The 24,152-nt window shown below is 31.7% G+C and overlaps 1 protein-coding gene across 1 annotated transcript in view; it reads right to left on the bottom strand.

The window, feature by feature from the left end:
• Positions 1 to 22,208, bottom strand: part of LOC148283457 (dopaminechrome tautomerase-like) — a 29,055-nt gene extending 6,847 nt beyond the window's left edge. The window contains exons 1-2 of the mRNA XM_088243801.1: positions 21,893 to 22,208; positions 431 to 656 (exon numbers count right to left, since the gene is read on the bottom strand). Coding sequence (XP_088099927.1) covers positions 431 to 656; positions 21,893 to 22,208 — 542 coding nt within the window. The remainder of the gene's footprint in view (positions 1 to 430; positions 657 to 21,892) is intronic.
• Between the last annotated feature and the right edge of the window lie 1,944 nt (positions 22,209 to 24,152).

Raw genomic sequence — 24,152 nt, 5'->3', positions numbered from 1 at the left:
GTTATTGAATTCGAATAAAAATGTTATATTTCTCACAGTGGGAACCCATCCATTTTTCTCCGGCAATAAATTACGAACTGTCTACATGAGTGCGCATGTCTTCGCGCGATCCCTTTTAAAATACCTAAGTGTTCGCAATAAATCATTTTGGATCCTTGCACCACTTCTATATTATTCAAGTTCTTCAATAGTTTACCACAAACATTCCATAGAGCCTGTCGCGAGTGAACCTCAAACAATAACGTTTAAAAAACACCAGTATAAGGTGAGTACCTACTAGTATTCATTTGTATTGGAGTTCAGTATCATTATTAATAACGCAATTTGATTAAAAGAAAATCCGCGAACCAGCATCTTATTCGACCATCTGCCTTTCATCTGGTAAGCAGCGCGATCATGCTGCACATGATTTTTAAAATATTTTTCTTACTTAGAGTCTATCGCCGCTCTCCGCGCCCCATCGCTGGAGTATTCAAAGTCCATTAGCTTCCAGTGGTAAAGGGTTCTCAAGGGGGGCGCGCCTCCCAGGTCTCTATCCGGATCGGGCCCTTCTGGGCTCTGGTCCCCCCTAAGGGGGCCCTGCGCCCCTCCCCCGTTGAGACTCACGAGACCCGTGGCTAGCAGCGGGAACAGGTGGGCGAACGGATTTCCTGGAACTTAAAGTAAATTGATTTGGTTTTACAATAATAAAAAGAAAAACAATTTATTTTGGGAGCATTTTTAAATAATATCCGGGGAGATTAGGAATAAAATTCAGTGTGTAAAATAGAACCCTGGACGAGTGTTTTTAACTCGATAGCTGCCCCCAGATAAAAATCCTTAATTAGAAAATCGAGTTGCGATAAGTCCTAGTCCTAGCCTAGTGGCGGACTTATCGCAACGAGTTCTTGTAGTGGTTAGCGCGTGCGCCTATCATGATTGAGGTCTTAGGTTCAATTTTCGAGATGGTGGCTGTGAAATATTGATTTTAAAGGCGGTTTTACACTGCAATATTTCAATGTCCCTGGACTGGCTCTTAAAGCTTACGGCTAATGATCTTACCTTTCATGTAACGAAAATGATCTAGCTACGCTGCATTGGAGTGCAAACACGTTGCCCTATGCACCACTATGTGCGGATAGAAAAATAAAAATTCGCCGTTATACTTTAATTAAGTTTCAGCTCTTTTACTTTACAAAAATTAACAGATAAAAGGATTTAAGAAATGTGGATGTTCAAAACATAGGCAGATAAAAATTTGAAGCTTACTTCAATATAACTATTTTTAAATAAATAAGAAAAACTGGTTTTAACAGGGTATGCCTAGGGGTTTAATGGTCAGCGCGTTTAACCACTATGCAAGAGGTCTCGGATTCGATTTCTGACGCGGTCGACATGAAATCTTTATTTACGAAGGTGTTTTTACATTATATAATATTTCATAGTCCCTGGACAGGCACTTAAAGCGCCGAACTGATACCTTTATGTAACAAAACAATCAAGATTCATTGCGATTGGTGCGCCAATTGAGCGTCCTTATGCACCATTAAGTGCGGAAAGGGAATGATTTATATATTTATTTATTTGACACTTTATATACAATAAATATACATATAAGGGCGGGTATATTGCCTTAAGGCAATTTCTTCCTACCTACCCAAATGGTTCAGTTTGAGAAAATTATAAATACATGGACATATTGAATCTTACAATTTTATACAAAAATTAAAAGCAAAGATTAACAAAAATAAATATATATATTAACATAACACTATACTATGAAGAGAGGAGAGGGGATGGGAAGGAAAGAAGAAGGATAAAGGAACAATTTAAATATTTAGATAGTGACATTTCAATCTTGACTTAAATGTAAATAAAGAAGGAGTGTCTCTAACATTAGTGGGTAGATTATTCCATAATCGAGCGGCTACTACTGTGAAAGAGGAGGCAAAAAAATTAGAGCGATGACAGAGTATTAAAAGGGTTCTCTCGTTACTAGAACGAAGAGATAGTCCGTTTTGTGAAAGAGGTTGGATGAGCTCTCTCAGATAAACAGGTGAAGTGGGATTATTTAAAATATTGTGAAGAAGTGATAGAATGTGAATGTTTCTTCTATGCCTGATACTAAGCCAGTGTAGTTGCGTGCGATACTCGGTTATGTGGTCAAATTTGCGAAGATTAAAAATATAACGAATACAAGTATTCTGCAATCGTTCTAACTTATCAAGCAATTAAGAGTTAGCATCTGGATAGCATACATCCGCGTAGTCAAGGAGTGGAAGAATGATGACGATAATATACAGAATTTACAAGAATAAGAGGCATTATTAACCTAGCAATAGAGCCAAAATGTTATACTTTGTATTGTGCCATTCACAAATTGAATACGGCATAGCAAGGGGAGCAGCAAGCAAGATGGCGCTCTATCTAATGAATATTGCGAATAGAGCCAATTTGTAAGTCATCTTAAAAGTGCTTATCCGTACACCCATGGAAGAAGTATTAATAAGGTTCAACGTACTAAGTATGAGAAAAACCTTTTTAAAAGTTACTCTTTTTCAAATCTCGAAAGATACAACGAAGCGTGTTTATAGTTTATACGCAAACCAAAACGAGGTCTTGGGGTAAAAAACTATTCAAAATATGACCCTAAATTCCTATCGTGTGCGTACAGCAAATTCGCCTGTTCATAGGACTAGTATCTTCAATGGCTTGCCGCAGAAGCGCGGGGAATAATGGAATAAAAAAATATATATAAAAATATGGATATGGACCTATCGGAGCAATTAGGATATAAAATGATTAGTATAAATAAAATAAATAAATAAACTTAATACACACGCCAGGTTATGTAACATAAGTAAACATTGCTATTTTATAATAATTAATGTTATATCAAACCACAAAACTTCAATGATTTGCGGTTAGATGGCGTAATAGCAGATACTTTGTGATCGATAGTTTAATAATTCTGATTATTAAATCTAATCATGCATATTTAAATGGACACGTCACAATCGCATAATATACAGCATTTCGATTCGTAAGTAGCTGCCTTCTTTGCGTCTTTTTCTTACACAAATATTTGCACATATATCGCGATTTATATTAATTTTTAAGGGCAACACAAAGTTGACTAAATCTGAGATGCATTAGTAATGGAATAACGTATTTATTTATTATAGGTCAATGATTTTAAAATGAAAAACGAGTGGTAAAGTCGTACTCTGCAATTTGAAAATCCGTGCAGTGTTTTATGCATCATCAGAAACACGAAAAAAATCATCATAAATGAATGCGGGTCTGGTATTAGCTAATTTTTGACTAGTTGTGGTCCCGTGGGTAGTGTCGCGGACTCTGGAGCATGATATCCAAGGTTCAAGCCCCATTGTAACACAGCTTGTTTTCCGTTTCCGTTTTATTACGTAACGACCAAATAACAAAGGTTCTAAAATTAAAATATTTTCTTAAATCTTAAGAATGCAAATACTGTTTTTGAATTGTTTTTGAAAAAAATGCTTTGCGTAAATGTATTATTATATACACTATTTGAGTTTGTCAAAATGTTTGTAGACAAAATACTGGATTTAACCCCCTCGGGAGTCATTAAAATAAACAAATTACAACAGGGATGGAGAATACCTTAAAAAAGGGAAGATGGATGTCGGCTACACAGAGTTACATAGAGTGTAAAGTGTTACACAGAGTGTCAAGTGGCCACTTAAACCAGCCAATGCCAGGTCATAAGCCCTGCAAATGCCTAGACTTTCATTTTCCATTCTTTAAGGTATTCTCCATCCCTGTTGTAATTTGTTAATCCAGTCTTTTGTCCACAAACATTTGGACAAACTCAAATATTGTAATAAAACCAACTGGTCCAAGAAAAAGTTTAAAAATTGGAAAATTGTTGTTAGGCGTTGCCTAGTATGTGAAATAATTAGTCAGATGAATTTATTCACAAAAATATAGGTTTCGGCTCCTTAACTTCACAAAAATCAACAAATGAAAGAATTTAAGAAATATAGATGTTCGAACATTGGCAAAATGGTAAACGTTACACAGAGTGTAAAGTGGCTACTTAAACCAGCCAATTACAGGTCATAAGCCCTGTAAATGTCTAGACTTCCATATTCCCTTCTTAAGGTATTCTCCGTACCTGTTGTGGTCGAATACGACGTAAACCTCATGTCAAATAGCCATGTCCAAAAACAACAACGTCTTACTAAGAAGAATTACCAAATACATCAATTCAGCAATAAAAAGAATTGTCAATTTATCAGTTCAAATAAGTACGTTTTTGTATTTGTCTCAGCTAAAGCGCTGGGTGAGATTTGTAAGGGTATTTTTTGCGAGATTACTGTGTAAGAATCTTCTATTGTCTATTGACTTACCATCGACATGGTTTTTTAAATTGATTTAAAAAGTTATCTGTGAATTGAGTTTCAACAGCATTAGGTCTCTCGCTTATAAACAAATAAAACAAGAACTAACAGGTAGTATAATTATATGCGAACAATATTAGGTACTACTGACATTACAACAAAAACCAATGAACCAACAATTATTCTGTTTATAACAGTGGCGAATGGTGATTTTATTTACAGGTAAGCTATAAAAAAATATCATATATTTGTACCTACATATGAGGTACATAATATAATGTAAGTAATATATACTATAAATTGATATTTTTCTGTGGTTCTGTGTGATACAACAACTCTCACCCATGAAATCAACTTAAACGATGTAATTTCGTGATATATTATATTATATAGATATATTATCCATTACATAATTCATTCAAAAATAAATAAAAAATACCACTATGAATTCAGTCGATATTAGGTATTCAATTGAAATGTCAACTGGTCGCACTGTTTTAGTAATTAATAGTGCTAAAAACGGCCGCGTGGAGCGCTATATGTCCTGCAATATGACGCTTGAAAGTAATTATGGTCTTATGTCACAAGTACCATCTCAAAGAAAAATAGTCCTTAAGAAACAATGTTTGAAATACTGTTTTCCAAATCAAGAATCTTCAAATAATTTGTGTAATCTGCAAGTTTAATCTAGGAGAAAAAACCCGCACTGGGGTTAATACATTCAAAATATAGTATACTTATTCGTATGAAAAAATAAGCTGGAATAATCGACTGGTTTCTTGGCTCACCGCAGGCGCTGGCGCGCTTTAATAAAATTTATTTTTATATTAGGATAAAAATACAAACGGTGGAAAATATTTAAAATAAATGTTAATTATTTATTTGTTTTTCTTTAAATAAAGTTACGATAAAACATCATTTTGGTTAGTTAAATATAATGGTAAGCTGTGCATAATCGCTTCTATACATGGTTCGCCCCTGGTTTATAAACATTTGAAATCCTAATTATTTACACTAACTTATATAACATACATAATGTGCTTATGTGCACATCATAATATGTATGTGTGTAAGATTTATAAACGTAATATGTATCTTATATTGTTTTTTTTTTTTTAACGATGTTATAAAATTTTATAGTGTACATTTCGATTCACTTGAGCGTGTCCAGAAGAAATTTCTAAAATATATTAATTTTTCACCACATATTCCAGCTGCTTTATTTAATTATAATCAATTGTTATATTTAGCAATTCTTTTAAAACTTTCCAGTCGAAGAATTCTAACTGATCTAATATTACTTTATAAAGTGATCAATTCATTCATTGAATGTCCAGATTTGCCGGAATTGGTGTTTCCGTGTCCCTGGTTGACATACCCGCCACAGATCTCCTTTTTGTTCTGCAAGTTCTAGGACCAACTATCACATGCAATCGCCTATCCCTAAGCTCCACAGATATGGTAATCAGTATGAGGATAAGGCTGATATATTTAGTTCTGGACTTGATAGTTATAAAACGAGTCTCACTTCCTTTTTTTCTCTATCAATATAATTCTTAAACTTTTCTCTATATCAAATTTTTTGTATTTTTTTGCTTTTTCATATTTATGTAGATATTTTGTAAATATTTTTGGTTACTTTTCTCTATTTATTTGTAACTATTGTTGTAGAGATGCAATTTTATCATTTTTATTAAGTATTTATGTATTTTTATTAAGTATTTGCTAAACACATACATTATTTTTTTTATTATGACTTTAAATATATTTCTTACTATGTATTCTGTTTTTATTTCGCATTTTACTAAGTTTCAAAATATTTTAATAGACATATTTGTATATTAAAATGTTTTTTTTACTGCATTTATGACTTTGTTATTATTATATTTTTGCTACGTTTTTTTTACTACATTTTTACTATGTTTTTACTCCATTTTTTACTTTGTTTTTCACTTTGTCCTGTATTTTTAAAACTGTTTCTATATATTGATTACTGTTTTTTATATTTGTTTGACTGTCTTAGAACGGGGTAAATAACCTTAGTTAGACAGTCAAAGCAACTTTGCATAAATTATAATTTTGTGTACGTAATATAATGATAATAAATAAATAAATAAAATGTAAATATGTATTTTTTTCTTCATATTTATGTTAATTTATGCCGTTTATGTAAAATTAAAAGAATAATGCAAAAATTTACTACGGTCGTTGATAAATAAATAAATATGCAGGATGATTTCGAAATGAAAATTAGATTATAAAATACTGTAAAATACACGCGTTAAAATATTTCTTCATCAACAGCTTTCCATTCTCCTAACCTAACTATCTGCTTATTTTACCGTCAAGACGGCTACTGTTGCAGAAATGAAACGTCAGAATGAATTCAATCTACACGAGAACACCCAAAAAGGCGATACGTGTTGAAAAAATATATTCACAAAGACGTAATGCCTTTTAGTGGACCATTTCTCTCGGGATCTACCAGACTGGAGTAAAGAAAGAGACTATTAAAGGGCTTCCTCATTGAAAATCAAGACTTCAAAGCATAAAAATATGTTTAGCAATTATTTCTCTTTTTTTTTAAAATCAGGTAGTATTATATTTTGTTTGTTTAATTTAATAAAAAAATCCAAGTTTTTTGTAATAAAAACGCGCCAAATAAACAATAATAATCATTATTTTTAGGAAGTACTTGTGCAATCAAGCAATTATGAGGAGAGTAACTTGTATTTTATACAAAAAAAATAATAATAAATCATCTCTGCAGCTGGTCGATCGAGTAGTAAGTATGATATATAGAAAACAGAACTTACCCATGTTTGCTTCGTCCACTTGTTACTATGACTGAATAATTTGCTGCTAATAAAGATGACTAGCTCCCACTCTATAATACAAGGAGTCGGTATCCACTAGTTAGTACGTACTCTGTTTTCTGTTCGTCCTCGAAATAAGAACCCTTTGCTAACTGCAGAATTTTGAAGCTCCATGTTTTCTTTTTTGTTAAAATCTGTTATCACATAAATATAGTTTTATAACGCTGCCAATAACTATAGTAAGCAAACACCGAAGTAGACAGCATGCCATGTTTGAAATGTACATATAAGGGACATGATAGCCGGAGTGGTAATGAAATAAAATCCGTAATTTGTTTTAATTATGGAAAAAAGAAAGCACTAGACTTTCCTTAAAACTTTGAGTACCGGCCAAATACACATAGAATTTACCCTGTGCCCGGCCCATTTTTGTGAAATTTCATGCTTTGTGAAGGGTTTCTTAAAAGTGTAATAATTATGAAAATACTAGGTTAAATCAATTGAGACTTCTCATATTTATTTGAAACAATTTTACAAGTCATTTTTGTATGATAGTTTTGCCAACATTGGCCTTTATGGAGAGCCACATTGCGCATTGCAATGTTCGCACATATACAGGGTCTCACTTTTTGTATTAGGCTTTGTATCCCGAGGCCTTGTAAACACGTGATTATAATAACCACGCCTTGTGTCTTGGTCCCGTGTTTTCACGTGGTTTACCAGCAGCGAAAAAGTACTAATAAAAGTCACTAGATGTCAATAAAATGCACCTTTTTAGACAGCTCGCAAACCACGTGAAAACACGGGACCGGGACACAACGCGTGGTAATATAATCACGTGTTTACACAGCTCCGGTATACAAAGTGTTAACTTCCGCTCGCATTGCGCCGGTGATTTTTGCAAAAAACGATGATTTAAGGCCGTGTATGAATATTTACTAATCTTGAAGTTTTCAGGGTCTATTGGACTCTGGATCGTCTGTAAGCTGTGTAAACGCTCATTTCTTTAACAATACTTTCATATCTCAGTTTCGTATTGAGACTGCAGATAACTTTATTAACTGCTTTGTTAAATATTATGACAATGTATACAAAAATAACATTTTCAGGCGTTGCCTAGTATGTAGGTGAAATAATTCAATTAGATGAATCTCACCCGCATAAATAAAGGTTTCAGCTCTTTAACTTCAACTTCAACTTAACAAACATCAACAGATGAAAGAATTGAAGGAATATAGATGTTACAAATATTGGCAGAATGGTGAATGTTAGACAGTGTGTAAAGTGGCCACTTAAACCAGCCATTGACAGGTCATAAGCGCTGTAGATGCCTAGACTTCCATATTACCTTCTCTTAAATTTTCTTCATCTCTGTCTACAAAAGTTTGGACAAACTCAAAATATTGTTAATCAGCCCATTAAAATAAATATTTTTAATATGGAAGGATCATAGATTTTTGCTATCGACACTCATTTGGGAAGTTACATAAAAAGAAAACATTTTTATCACAATACGTAATATCAGATAATAGAATCCAAAATCGTAGGAAAACATAATAGTAGAAACATAAAGCACAGTATTATACACTGTCTATATAAATTATATTAATAACTATCACCATAAAAAAAAATAGTAATATTTATTAATTGCAACACATTTAGATTTCCTATTCGACTTTTCGTAGTTCATCGGCAGTTTATGTAATTGCGAATGGCCCATATTTTCTAGAGACTTTTTGCCGAACTTCGTTGAGCGAAATTTAGGTACAAGATGTTTTGAGTTACGAGTATAAGTGAATATTATGATTAAATGAGTATTTTAAATTTTCGTCATTTTTTTACATTTAGTTTTTTTAAATGTTCAGTGTAATTTTTTTTAAATTTAGAATTTGACAAGAGAAAGTTATGCGCGGTGAAATTGGATGATAATGACAATCTGTGACAATAATATTTAAATAAGATAATGCAAGTAATGACTACGATAATATGTGGAGCAAATGGACAGCAAAAATGAATATGCTTTAGAACTCTGAATAAAAATCTAGAGCAAATGTGAATAAAGAAGTCATCAAGAAACTTACGTTTTTTTTTGTGTTTAAAAATCAATTTCAATATTTAAACTTAAAACATAATGTATTTGTTAACCTTTCGAAAAATCTATAATATAAAAATTATTATCAAAGATGAACTTTTATATTAATTGTGAAGAATAGAAAAAAAAATTAACTTAAAAATAACAAAAGAGTACAAACAAAGAAATTATAAATAATAGAGAACCCCAACTTTTGTGTTTTTATTCATTTTGCTAAAAAATATTGTTAAAAGTAACATCTTCCAGCCAACCAAAAACGGACTGCCAAAATTAGCACATTTACATTTGTTAAGTACAAATTTTGAATAAAAATTTATTCAAACTTTGTACTTAACAAATGTACACATATTAATTAATATACATAATTTTCGAATTACAGCTGTTTTTTAATGGGCGGATTAAGCAAGTACATTTTTTTAATAAACATATTTTGGATGTTCACATTATATGACAAGGGAAAGGAATGCATGGAATGTGGGATAGAGTTTGGAAGGAGACAGAAAAGAGGAATAAAACTGAAGGGCAATTGAATCGTGTGTTTCAAAAACAGCACACAAGCCAACTTTTGGGATTTAAACTTAATAATGCCATCTTGTTTTTTTAACCTAGACGCACGTTCTGAGCAGAAATAAAAATTCACTAATGATCAGATGTTTGTTATTTCTGCTCAGAACGTGCGTCTAGGTTAAAAAAAACAAGATTGCATCATTAAGTTGAAATCCCAAAAGTTGGCCTGTGTGTTGTTTCTGAAACACACGATTCAATTAGGGTTCTAAGGATAAATGAAATGCATGTAAATAAAATGTAAATTAAAAAACCTGGGTATGAAAAAACTTGGTATATAAAAAGAGCTCTAAACATGATTCGAAATAGAAAGTATGTAAATCAAATAAAATAAAATAAATTATTATATATATAATTCCTCTGTACGTGTGATGTCACCGAACTCCCCCTAAACGGCTTAACCGATTTACGTGCGGTTTTCAGAGAAATATAGATATTTGGGCTGTGCGTGTTCGTAGATATTAAAACCTTCAATCTAATATGTAAACGAGAAGTAATGAGCATGAGTATGTTATTTATAGATCTACCAGGGTTGCATTGGAGGAGAATGCATTTACAAAAAATTGGAAAGATGTTGTTTTTTGTGTATAAAAAAGTTTGTTTTTGAATGTTTACAAACAGCATTTGTTTTTTGTGGATCTCAATCAGATTATTTCCTTAAAGTCCCTATAATTTCAACCCATTAATTTCTTTTTATTGGATTTTTGGTGATACTAAAATAATATCTAATTCCATACATTTTTATAAGTCGTATTCCTACATAAGTACACCCCTCTGTTAGTGAGAAGACCGGAGTTTGACGTTTGCGAAAAGAATGGCATATCCTCGAATGCATTTACAAAAAAATGGAAAGATGTTGTTATTTTGTCTTTAAAAAAGTTTGTTTTTGAATGTTTAGAAACAGAATTAGTTTTTTGTGGATCTTAATCAGATTCTTTCCTTAAAATCGTTAAAATTTCAACCCATTTATTTCTTCTTACTGGATTTTTGGTAACACTAAGATAATATTAAATCAATACATTTCTAAAAACCGTATTACTAGATAAGTACACCCCTCTGTTGGTGAGAAGACCGGAGTTTGCAAAAAGAATGCCATATATGAAAAAATATTTATTTTATGTTTTGGAATTCAACCATAAACAAGTACCTACTTAAATTCAATATTAACAATTTTTAGTTTTGGAATTTAATCATAAACAAGTACCTGGGTACCTACTTATAATTTAAAAATCTTTTCCATGCTAATAGCAGGTGAGCTAACGCGCAACGTTTGGACAGGACAACGTCTGACGGGTCCGCTAGTAAAGATATAAAAAAACACGTACTAATAATTAACGCACACTTTAAATCTCTCAAGTATTCAATTTCATCCCCAACTTTTCGATAAATGAGATTTCTTCATTTTATAAATGAAAAAAAAAACATATTTTATATTATTCAACTTGCAGTTTTATTTGAATTGTTGATTTGGGTTGAGCTTTGAACCTAAAAGTAAATCATCTCTCAACTAGTAAAATGTTAGTTACCGACTTGTTTCAGAAACCTGACGATAGATGTTTCATCATGTATTTGTTTAAAAAAATATATTTATAAAAATACGACATATCATCGTGTAAAGGGTTAGCGATTATTGATATTGTTATAGGTATACGTTATATAAATTATTTCAGTAAGTAAGTACGTTTGTTTTATTTTGTCGGCATTGCATGATTGTTAATATGAGAATGTTTATACTTAACCTAGATAAACGTGCCGAACACGTTAGACGTAAATCTATGTATTTGTATGAAGAATATATATTCGCTACATACTGTAAATGCGTAAATCGTAAGAAAATAAATAGAGTTATTCTAAATGGAATAATAATTTTAATTTACTCGAAATTCTAAAAAATAAGACGGTTTATAAAGCATAATTTTATTATATTGAACAAATTTACAGACAATGTCTAATTTAAACAAATCAAACAACGAAAAACAATAATAATACAGTAACAAATAATAGAAACAATACAACAAAGATAAGCAAAGACAAATTTATACATTAGACAGGCATAATGGAATGCAGGTTAGTTCTACAAATATACAGTCAATTTATTGGGAATATTTCTTCAGTTTATTTGTAAAAAAATTCAATTTACAATCAAAATAATTTAGACTTTGATTTTCATTTACAAATCTAATCATTCTTGGTAGAGGCGCATGGAAACCATAATTAGTCTCAAGATGACCGAGGAATAGAATTTCATTATTTCTGAGTCTAAGTGAAAGAACATTAATAGATATTTGTTGGAGAATAGTTGGGACTTCAAATAAACTATTAAGTATTTTAAACATGCAAATTAAATCTGGATCAAATCGACATTGTGAGAGACTGGATATATTTAGGAAAAGTCGATATAGTCTATTTCGGTATAGTTATAGATATCTCTTGTGATTCCTAGTTTGTACGCAATTTTTTAAATAAATTTATTCTGAACTGATTCGATGCGATTTATATCAGTAACATATGAAGGGGGCCATATTACGGAGGCGTATTCAAGAATTGGACGAACCAATAAGCAGTAATTTATTAAAAATATTTAGTTTTGAATAAATAATTTAAAAACTCTAGGTAAAACATCACGCAAGTTCGCAAGTATGAGTCGATCCTGGTTGTTTTAAATTCCTAAAGGTTCATCATTCCCTTTCCGCATCTAATGGTGCATAGAACACTGCATTGGCAAACCGATCGCAGCACATCTTGATCATTTTTGTTTCATGAATGTGATATGATTTGTTTCACGGTTCAGATGCCAGACTATGAAATATTCTAGAGTAACAACACCTTTAAAAAAATGTATTTAATGTCAATCATGTCAGGAATCGAACCCGAGACCTCTTCTAGTCAAACACCCCTACCGTTACAGCACGAGGCCGATACTTAAGATTAAGAGTCTTAAATTTTTCTTTATTTTTTAGTGCGCGACTAAATCAACCTAAGTATAAATGATTTCAATTACGTTCTCTATTGGGTACATTTAAGAGATAATTCACTACAATTCTTTTTTTGAAATTATGAATTAACCACATACCTGACAATTTTACGAACAACATTTTGACAGCTAAAATTGCGATGTTTCAACAACAATATTTTATAAAAATAACTTTAAACTCAGTAAAAATACTCCCCTTTTGTGAAACAGGAATCTATACTACGTGATTTGGTGTAATTTCAGAAATAATGATTGGCAAATATTTTTTGGGTATGAAATGGTAAGTATTGTATGCATTTAGGCCCTAATATATTCAATATGAAGAATAATATTTGTACCTTAAGAGGATGAATCTCGGGAGTCGACTTTTTGCCGTTTTGAAGTTAAAAATGCAGAAATGATCGCAATAAGCTATGTGTTGAGTGTTATTTAATAATCCAATAATTATAAATGATATTCATATCGGAAGAGTAATTGATAAATTTATTATTATGTGACTAGTTCTAGTGATTTTATACGTGAGTAAAACACCAAAGTTGTAAAAATGCTTTTTTAAGTTGAAATAAAAATTTGAAGTCCACTTTGTTTTAGTGCAAAAAACATCACTAGTTCCAGATACACTATTTTAACATCCGCTATTATTATTTAAAAAAACATTATTCACATTGTATAATTGAATGATGAATTGAATTGAAAGTCCTTTAAAGGTTGAAATTGTCTCATTTGGTTCAAAGTAATATTTTGGAAATCAACCAATTACAAAATCTTGTTTCCTAAACATTTCGTTCAATGTGACTCCCGAGGTCAGGGCAATCTTTTTTCATAAGGGCACGTGGGGCACGATCCCAGAGCCTCCGGCCTGATGGGGGCCTCGAAATTCTAATAGAGCCCCTTTCTAAAAGTCAAAGAAAAAAAAATCGTCTCCATAATTATGTCACTGATTATTATTAAAGATACTTTTTCTAAAGGCATAATTCAGTTGTGTTCTTAAATTGAACCAAATTAGTTAACTTTGAGTAAACTGGTTAATATGGTTTCCTTTTATACTTGAGGTCCCGGGTTCAATTCCCGGTTAGGTCGGATTGAAACATTTATTGAATCATCATCGTTCCATGTCCACAAACAGCCTCCAGGCCTCTATTCCAGCTGCCAGATCCTACGCAGCCTGCCAAGCCAAGTTCGCTTGCCGTGGTTCTGACATGAATTGCAGACAAACTGTCCACGGAGGTCGTCTAGATTGTTGAGAACCTGATGCCTTGTAAAGTAGGTAAGCTGGGTCAGGCTCTCAGGAGACATGCGACCTTTCGACCTTATTGCCAACGCTTGATAACTATGTCATCAGAACAACTAACATGCAGCTAATCTACCTCCTGCATAGTCAGAATAAAATTTTGTTGGAGCCGTTGGACCGTTGTTGTTGGACCGCAGAAAAATTTCGTTTTAATAATTTGTAAATAAATCGATAGATTTTGTCGAATTCGAGATATCCAACCATAGAGAGTTGTGTTTAAAGGAAAATAATGCTTTGTCTTTTTTATTTCGTTTTCTTGCTTTGCAAGGCGTGTAATTCACAAATCGGGTCGGGTAATCGGGTTGTGATCCTGTGGCTAGTGTCTCGGACTCACGGACCAAAGGTCCGTGGTTCGAATCCTACTCTACCCTAACTTGATTCCCATTTTCTAATAGAGAGATTTTTACAACTCGTTGAAAATGGCCCTCAAAATTAAATTTTTGGGTAAACCATAAAAACGCAAATATTATATTTTTTTTATAAAAAAAAATTAAAAAATCTTGAGGCGTTTCATGCATTCCAACGGAACAAAATTTTAAATGCGACAATGTTACAATATTTTTATACATTCTAGCCATCGCATCGAGTCAAAAACGCTCGTCTAGGATTCTGGTTCTATTTCACATACACAATTATATGGTGGCCTCTGTGGTGTAGTGGTTATGACACTTGACTCACACTGTTTCTGGGTTCGATTCTCGATGAGAACACAAAAATTAAATGTGATTTTTCTCAAGCCTGGATGTACTGTGTAAATCACCACTGTAATTGGGCCTCATGGCCTGTTGTGGTGCAAAAAATATGAATTAAAAAATATTGTTCATCCACCCAGACACGAGGTAAATGAATAATTTATTATTGGTTCAGATATTTTAGCAAAAAATGTATCTCAGCGTATAAAGAATACCGTTCTATATGTGAAATATAATAATTTAGACAAATATATCTATTCAAACATTTAGGCACGATAAATTATACTCCTTAGTATCGTCAACCTAGGAAGATTGCCACAAAAATTATTGTTGTAAATTAAAACGCTTGAAAAAAACATTTGGTTCTTTTTGGCTGTTCATTTATAGTTGTTCCGATTTTGATTCGTACTCAATGTTTGATCACGTCAGTAAGGTACAAGTTCTTTCTTATAGAGTGACGACTTAATATTTTATATTACGGTTGCGAATGGATTGTGAAATCTTCTTGACACGTGTTAAAAAATTCCATCTTTGAACCGCATTATAACTTTATTCGTAAAAAATGAAATACAATAAACAGTTTAGTTTCAAAATAACAAAATACATGTAGGATAACATGTCTTCCTCTTTAATAGTGCATAGTGCCAGTGTTAGTCTTCAACCATGTTTATATTTTAGTGCTGATTTTTTGTGGTGATAATATTCGATTCCATGTTTCCATAAGTAACCTCACATTTTCTTTTTTAATTTCAATGACGTTTAGTAACAACATCATTTCGCTGTTAAATCGACAGTAATTTATGATGAAAATTATAATTAGCGGACGTTAATACACTTTCCTGTAAAAGTTTCCGTAATCCGCAAAATACATAATCTCTTATTTATGTATTTAATTTCAAATAAGTGATATTTTTACTTCAAAAGCAAGTAAATTACGACCGCGATGTAAAACGAGTGTTGCGTTTTTAGATTTAATATTTTTTTAAGTTATTTAGTGAGTGTCCGCTATCTTGTTATCCTGTGCCCCGCAAAGAAAATAGATCTACAAAATTTGTAAGTGTAAAATTCATACTCTTATTCATGTAGTAATCGTTTCATTACATTTTATCAGCATATTAACCCCCCCCCCCCTAGAATGTAAAAAAACCTTGGTGATATATTATATTCTACTCTATTTTATTGTCTCAATTTGCATGCTAATTGCATATTCATTAAGCGCAGCGTTCGTAAAAAACTGTTTTCTTAAATATTTTAGAAAGTACTAACATTTGTAAGCGTAAGATGAAATAAATTACAATTAATTTTGCAGTTAAATTATATCTTTGTTGAATACTTAATACATAGAATTAAGAATAGTCCAGAAGGAGCGTAGAATCATATTTGAATACGTCGGACTGTGTTTAATAATCCCCCCACTATGGCCTACTTTCGCTGCGCGCATTCGTGATGTCGCCGCGAAATGTTGCTTGACGGGAGAAAAAATAATCATAACACAAAAATTAGGTAAAAAAAAAGCAATATGTTAATTTTTCTAAAATTTTATTATGCACGCGGAAACATTGATTGACACAACAGAGTAGAGAAGTACAGGGTCATTTAATAAAAGTATATGAATTAATAAACTTTGAAATTAAAACATAAAACAAATATTATTTTACATAAAACGGATATTTTTATGTCATATTTAATCATATTCGATGTTTTGAAGATAATATCGGTCGAATGTCCACCACAGAGTTGTTTAATCCGAGGTCCAATTTTCATTAAATGAGTAGTTTAGTCGCCTTCTGTTTGATGCTCGTATGCGGTTTCTGGACTATTCTTAATTCTATGACTTAATAGTAAATTAGATAAAACAAAATATTAACAAATAATGGAAAGTTTGTAAAACGTTTTATTTAACGATTTATTATTAATTGTGTTTCACTATTAAAAAGAATGTTTGCATTATTTTTGTATCCATAAATACATTAATAAAAATTAACGAGTAACTCAAATCTTTTTAAATATCAAAGAAAATAATCACATTTTTTTAGACCAACACGAGTTTTTTTAATGCACTAGTTTCGTTACAATATTTGAGTTTGTCCAAATGTTCGGAGAACAAAAAATGGATTTCACCTCCTCGGGAGTCATTAAGATTAACAAATTACAACAGGGATGGAGACTTCACTAAAATCAACAAATGGAAGAATTGAAGAAATATGGATGTTCAAACATAGGCAAAATGGTGAATGTTACACATTGTGTAAAGTGGCCACTTAAACCAGCCAATGACAGGTCATAAGCCCCGTAAATGCCTAGACTTACATTTTCCCCTATTTAAGGTATTCTCCATCCCTGTTGTAATTTGTTTACAAAAAATGTTTAAAATATTTTCATCAACAATAGAATAGCCCTGTAAATGCCTAGACATCCATATTCCCTTATTTAAGGTATTCTCCATTCCTGTTGTAATTTGTTAATCTTAATGACTCCCGAGGGGGTGAAATCCAGTCTTTTGTCTACGAACATTTGGACAAACTCAAATATTGTAATGAAGCCAACTGGTCCAAGAAGAAGTTTAAAAATTTAAAAATAGTTTTCAGGCGTTGCCTAGTATGTGAAATAATTCAGTCAGATGAATCTCTTTACAACAATAAAGGTTTCAGCTCTTTAACTTCACTAAAATCAACACACGGATATGCAGTGTTATCTTTTATCATTCTTATATTTTTAACTGTAATTCCACAATGTGAACACCGAATCGATATATATGCTAAACTTCGTTATACTAAAACGTATTAAAAAACTCTGTCATAAAGTAAAACAATTCGGTAATGGGATGGTAAAAGGGTATCTGTTATTTTCTAAACTGCAAAAAGTTCCTTCAGTCACATAGTTTGAAGTGTGAAAAGAACAGGTTGATAAAACCCATATTTTAATATGGCAATTTTGAAATAAGCTCTAGAGAGATATATTCTTTTGTCACATGAAAGAGCACCAGATTTTAGTATGTTTTATGTAAAGATGTCTGTTTTGGAAAAGTTAAGTTGATATGGAGGAACATATATGAAGTGCTATCACACTACCGACTTATTTTCGCTAGGATAATGCATCACATAAATTAATAATCTGTATTTGATTTAAACCCATAAGGTTAATTTTTCAGCCTAGCGCAAACATTTTTGGTCCATTGAAAATGTTGGCCATCTCGGTATAACACTAACTTTGTATCAGTCTGGTGTTTCCTGAATAGGGCATTGCCATTGCGAAATATTCTAATAAACATTAGAAAGGATTACTAGAAACCTCAGTAATACCTGTAGTCTACGTCGTGATGTATATATCACTAGACGGACAGGTTTTGCTAAAAGATCGTGATCTAGTTTAGGCCAGCAAATGAGTCGTGTGATTAATGCAATCGCCCCACATAACATATTATTTTTTGTTCAGTTATTAATCAAAACTGCATGTTATCATTGAAATATAAAAAAGTGTCTTGTGTCGATTAAAGACGCAATTAAAAATTTAGTAGATGAAATATTTCGGATGAAAATTTATGATGCAGTAAATGACGTGTTTTCCATTGATTAAGGGCCGGTTGCATCAAAGTTGGTATAAATTTAGTTTAGAGTTAAATATTTAAACTTAGTTAAGGCTCAAAATCTTGTAACTGAAAAATTCCGTTGCATCAACTTTATTTTAGTTAAGTTGAAGTTAAGAATGTTGCCACTGCAAAGGTTCAAGTTTCACCCTAAAAATTGTTGGGATTTTTGCGCAAGCACGTACTTGTTTATTTACATGTAGCAATACACATGCCCCGCGACGCGTCTTTGGGCACAAACGTTTAAATTTCGTTCCAATTTTCAGTGTGTGCGAAAGGGCAAAGCAACACTGCGCATTCGGAGAAGAAAAGAACAAAAGAGATATCGTCCTTTTTGAACTAGATAAAAAATTAAAAGAGCAAAAGCTAAAACAAAATGAAGAACTTTTTACTCTAGAAGTAGAGCAAAAAAGGTCATTTTTCGGGCAACTATGGCAGCCTTAAATGCCCAGAAAGAGTTAGCTGAGCTCAATCTAGCTCTATTTAAAAATAAACAAACAGCATTTCAATACAGTCATGATTTAGATTTATTTTACACCTCGCCGCTGATGATGAAGTCCTGTGTTTTGAAAAATGATTAACAATTAAAAATTCAAATAATTATTAGTTTTTCACTTTTTTGACATTTGAAATCTTGCGATAAAGTCGGACTCTTCCCACAAAAAATGGTCCGTTCGTGGTTTGAACAGTTTTTTTTTCGGTTTAGAATATACTCGATAATAAATTCGTCATCGGAAGACGAAAAATCAGATAAAATTGACATTTTGTGCAACTTTTCACAGATCGATCAATAGATTTTAACACTCACGACGCTTTTTTGACAGATGGCAAATCGCATTTAACTTTAAACTTAACTTTAAACGGTCACCTAGCGGCCGGTCAAATATAAGTAACTTTTTTGTTAATATTTAGTTAACTTTTTTTGATGCAACGCATTTTGACATAAAAGTAACTTTTATTTGACTTTAGTCCTGACTTTAACTTAACTTTTGTCGATGCAACCGGCCCTAAGAAAACTAAAACAGGTCTTAAAAAGTATTAACACTACTGAATAATTACTAAAAAAAATACGATTACTATACTTACAAAGTTAACCGGTTTTTATTTCAATTTTTTAAAAAGTTAAAATACGTATCGACGGAAAAATTAATGACTTCTTTATAACTTATGACCACATAGAGATCAAATTCGTGCTTTTGTAGAAACCGAAGAAAAACGTTATTTAGATTTAATTTAATAAAAATTTTAAAACTGAATAAATTCAGAGCTACGATTTTGGATACAATAATATACTTGGGAAAATATTTTTTGTTTGTCACGAGAAACGGAAATAAAATAATTATCATCAGTCTGCACCCCATTTGAACAATATTTTGTGAAATATTCTCGACTGAGATAAGATTTTTTTTTTTTTTAATTTATTGAAACATTTGTATAATACGATTTACGCCATTTTTAAATATATTCAAACACCAAAATTTTCCAACCAATTAGCGTATTGTTAAAAAATATTGAATGATTCTTTTTAAATTTGTTAAATAAAGAACATTTTATTCCTATTGCTTGATTTAACGTTATTATCAATACCAGATCTACCGGTTTATGCTACATAAATTGGTAGATAGTAAATACATTTTTTAAAATTATCTTGCATTTAAATATATAATCTTTGTCTTAGAACGGGCTTGGCAGTGTGAGATGAATACTAACCCAACTAGAGTATTCTCAAAATTAATCTTAATAATATGCTCTTATGTTATATAGATTTCCTGAAAATTAAAACAACAGAAATAATAACGAAATTCTTTTGACAATAAAATGCCCAAGAATGTTGCCTGTGCAATTACAATAAACCATAATAATTTATACCAGTTAGTCAAGGTATTTTACAAGTTTATTGGTTTAACAAATATGTACCTTCTTTTCCACCTTTTTACAGATCTTTTATGCAATTATTTGTAAACAAGATTAAACGTGGTTTGTTAGTTTTCGTAAGTAGGAGTATAGGTACATAAAAAAGATTTAATAATATTTGATTCATTGAACGACAAACATTTCATTCAAACAAATTATCGCCTTATTTTACGAACCAGAAAAATATGTTTGTTTTGTTTCTATAAAAACTGCGCTCAATGGCGCCACTCTGTTATTTTTATTTACAACCAGATCCAATATTTTTTTTGGTTATTTTTGCACACTTTTCTTACACCTATTCTCGAAGAAATATAATACTCGCGATTTCGTCGGTATCATTCTTCGAAAAGATACATATTATAAATAACACGACTGTTTTATGTCGCGAATTAAGATAATATAAGGCAAAGAGCGGGTTGATCAATAGTTATTAGGATAAAATAGGTGCTAACAAAAGTTGCGACAGTTTTTTTTTTAAATTTAAAAATGAGCAAGTAAAACAAAATAGTAAAGGTTATACGTCAGACCAAATTTTTCCGCCGTACAAGATGTTGTATTTGCTTTTGCGATACATGTATTATTTTAACTTATTACAAGCCGAAAGTGAGCATTTTCGACACCTTCTTCTGATCTCGTTCAATCGAGGGAATAAATCTGCCAAAGTTGCTTGTGACATTTGTGCGATGAACGGTGAAGATGCTATGAATTATTGACTATTTTTTTTTGTAAAATAATGAAGGAGAATACATTTTTGTCGGCCTCGCGGTGTAGTGGTCCGCCCGTTTTTCTACCATGCAAGAGATCTCGGGTTCGTCTTTTTTTTGTTTATTTTTCATACATACATTTACATAGAATTTTAATAGCAAAATACACGTTTAAAAAAATACATCTTAAAATTAAGCTATGACATAATTTGGAAAAATTGCCGACAAAGACTTCAGCGTCTGAGCGTGGGTCATTTCTTTTTCAATGATTTATTAGTTTAAAGCATATAAATATGGTATGACTTAATCATGATAAGAAAAGAAATGAAAAATAAAAGAAAATTAACTAATTTATTAATGAATTTATTTTCTTTTGTATTGATCATAATTTAAACTGAACCTAGGCGATTACTTTTTTTTTTTGCTTCTTATTGGACCGATGGGTTTAATTAGCAATACTTTCAGTTCTTCAATTTTTTTAGACAATGACTGGGTTTCACCTTTCACCCCCTAATCCAAAATATTGTTACTAAATAATTGTTATTTTTCAATGTATTATTATTTGTGTCAATCAATTGATCATATAACAGACAAAAAAATATGTTGGTATGTTATTGACTGTTTTGGAACGGATTACACAACCAAAAAGTAGTCAACAAAAATACAAGTATGTGTATTATGAAATCTCATGAACATATTAGATTTCATGTTATTATTTCACAAAAAAATATTCATACGTTACCTCTAGCTGATGCTGCTGTTATTTTGTTCGTCCTTGTTTGTTGAGATGATGGTAGCCAAGCAGTAAACCTCTGTTTATTGTTGTTTTTCTCGAAGAAGTTGATTTTGGGCTCCGCAAAAGGGTCATTGTTGGGATGTTGGAACCCCAGCTCATTACCTTCTACAATTCCTTGCGACCCTGGTAGTACAGCTGTAGATTGTCTACTCTGATCTAACGGCCCATTGAAGATGAAGGCACCAGGAGTTAAATCTCTGTGGTCGGAGATAGATACCGCTTCAGGCTTCCTCTCCTGTGAATATCCCCTGAAAGGATCAGAGTAGGGATATGGAGGTCGTGGCGCATATTGCTGGTTATATCCCTGTGTTGGAGAATGTATTGTAGGACTTTCCACGGACGAAGGAGAAAAGAATTGATTGTTGAAGAGTCCCGATGGAGCAGACCAGTCATGAAACCACTGGTGTGAAACTGCCATTTTGTTCACTGATTTATAAACACTTTTTTTAAACACAACACATTTTAATTTGAAAACTAAAGAAGAAAACAGATGTATAATTAATATTTTATTAATTCATTGTAAATATCACGATATGCAGATTTTTATATGCGAGAAATCGTCAAGTCTTTTTCTCTATTTTCAGTGAAACGATGCATACGAGTTAGAGGGTAAACTAATGCTAACTCAGTATTTGTAAAGGCTATTTTGATAATAGTAAATGATTTTTAAAAACGTATTACAAATACAGTTATGCATGTAAAAATTTTTAATGCAGTCAGTACCTTTACACTAAACTGATATTTACTACTATATCACACAAACTGCTTTCAAACTTAATACATATAATTTAAGTGGATTTTAAGTTAGTGATAAAAAATATGACATGCTTTTTAAGGTTTCGTTTCACTTATTAAAACCGTTTTTCCTCGATTTCGGATAACCAAACGATGGATGTTTTGCGATTTTGTAAATTCAATTGACTGGTTGATTATAAAAAACGTTTTGTCGAAATTGACAATGCTGGTATTGTTTTATATTAAAAGAAAGTTGATTAATTGAAGAACTGGTATTTGATAAATAAATTATCGAAATACGTCTAATTTATTTTTATTAATAAAATACATTCACGCACTTAAAAGAAAAGGCGCCAACAAAAGCAGTTATCCATTGACATATTCTGAAGTAAAGTGATTAAATTTATGACAGGAGAAAAAATACTTAGTATCTACTCGTACGTATACGTAGAAATGTCGTTGAATACATTTATTACATCATGTTTATATCACTACGCATCTTTTTCTAAAAATCATCGTGTTTTTTTCGTTATTTCACAAGCATTAAATAGGGTATTTTCACAAGTCGGGAATAACGTTTTTCTTTTTTTTTTAAGAAATCCGCCAAGTCTCTATTTAGAGGCTTGTCAGCAGATGGGATGGAAAGGATATGGAAGGAGGTAATGAAAAATACACCACAACACCCAGACAAATTGGGGAAAAAATGTTTCTTAGATTTTTTCTTGCAACTGGCGGGAATCGAACCCGCGACGCCAGTTTCACAGTTGACAGTCATGATGTAAATTTCAATGAATTGAAAAGATGTTTCAATTTTTAATTTTTAGCTTTAAAAATAAGCATAAAAAAACGGCTCGCAGTTAGCGTCACGTTGTTTTGACGTCATGCGTTATGACCGCCGACTGCGATATTATAATAAAAATAGCGTACAAGTTTGGCGCTAAAACGTCATTTGTGCCATTTTTTCCACAGGGTGCAAAACGTCTTAATTTAGGGTTATTTAAAATATGCATATTTTAAAATTGTAGAAAATTTATCAGATGACGTTGGAAAAAAATTTGAATGCCGCTACCGTTGTAATTTTTTGCTTATTTAAGAATAAAAAAAAAAAAAACTTGTTACCGGTAAGACTCATTCACGTAATGAGTAATAAGTAGAAGTTATTTTTTTTTAATTGTGTGTAAAAAAATATTTTGGCAGACAAAGGGGAGCTGCGGTGAGACATTGCATAAATAAGTTTACTTTTCATTGTAATATGGCGCTCACTATTCACGGTCCGTCCATAGATTGGATGGAACCAACGCTTCCCTAAAAAAATTACCTAATGTATACACCTTCCACACTTCTTTTTTACTTTTATCCAATTGGTTTTAACATGCTTTCACGACAATACCAAGCATTTCGGTTTTGAATTAAATGTCAAGCTCACGTCAAAACCCAGCTGGCGGATAAATAATGACTAAATACACGTAGGACAGGACTGAGCGTTTAGGTATGAGTTAAGTGTCATAATTTTAGAGTGCTCCGGATGCGTCTCTGTGTGTTAATAGGTCGATTGTTTTATTTGAGAACACCGAATCTGTATCTATGGTTACATAAATGCATTATAAAGTTAAGTTTTGTAAGTATA

Source organism: Micrasema longulum, unplaced genomic scaffold (assembly GCF_059751315.1).
Source record: "Micrasema longulum isolate JH-2025_06_02 unplaced genomic scaffold, ASM5975131v1 h1tg000236l, whole genome shotgun sequence".
In the NCBI taxonomy this organism is placed as follows: domain Eukaryota; kingdom Metazoa; phylum Arthropoda; class Insecta; order Trichoptera; family Brachycentridae; genus Micrasema; species Micrasema longulum.
The sequence above is the reverse complement of the archived record's forward strand: the minus strand, read 5'-3'. Positions and strand labels throughout refer to the sequence as shown.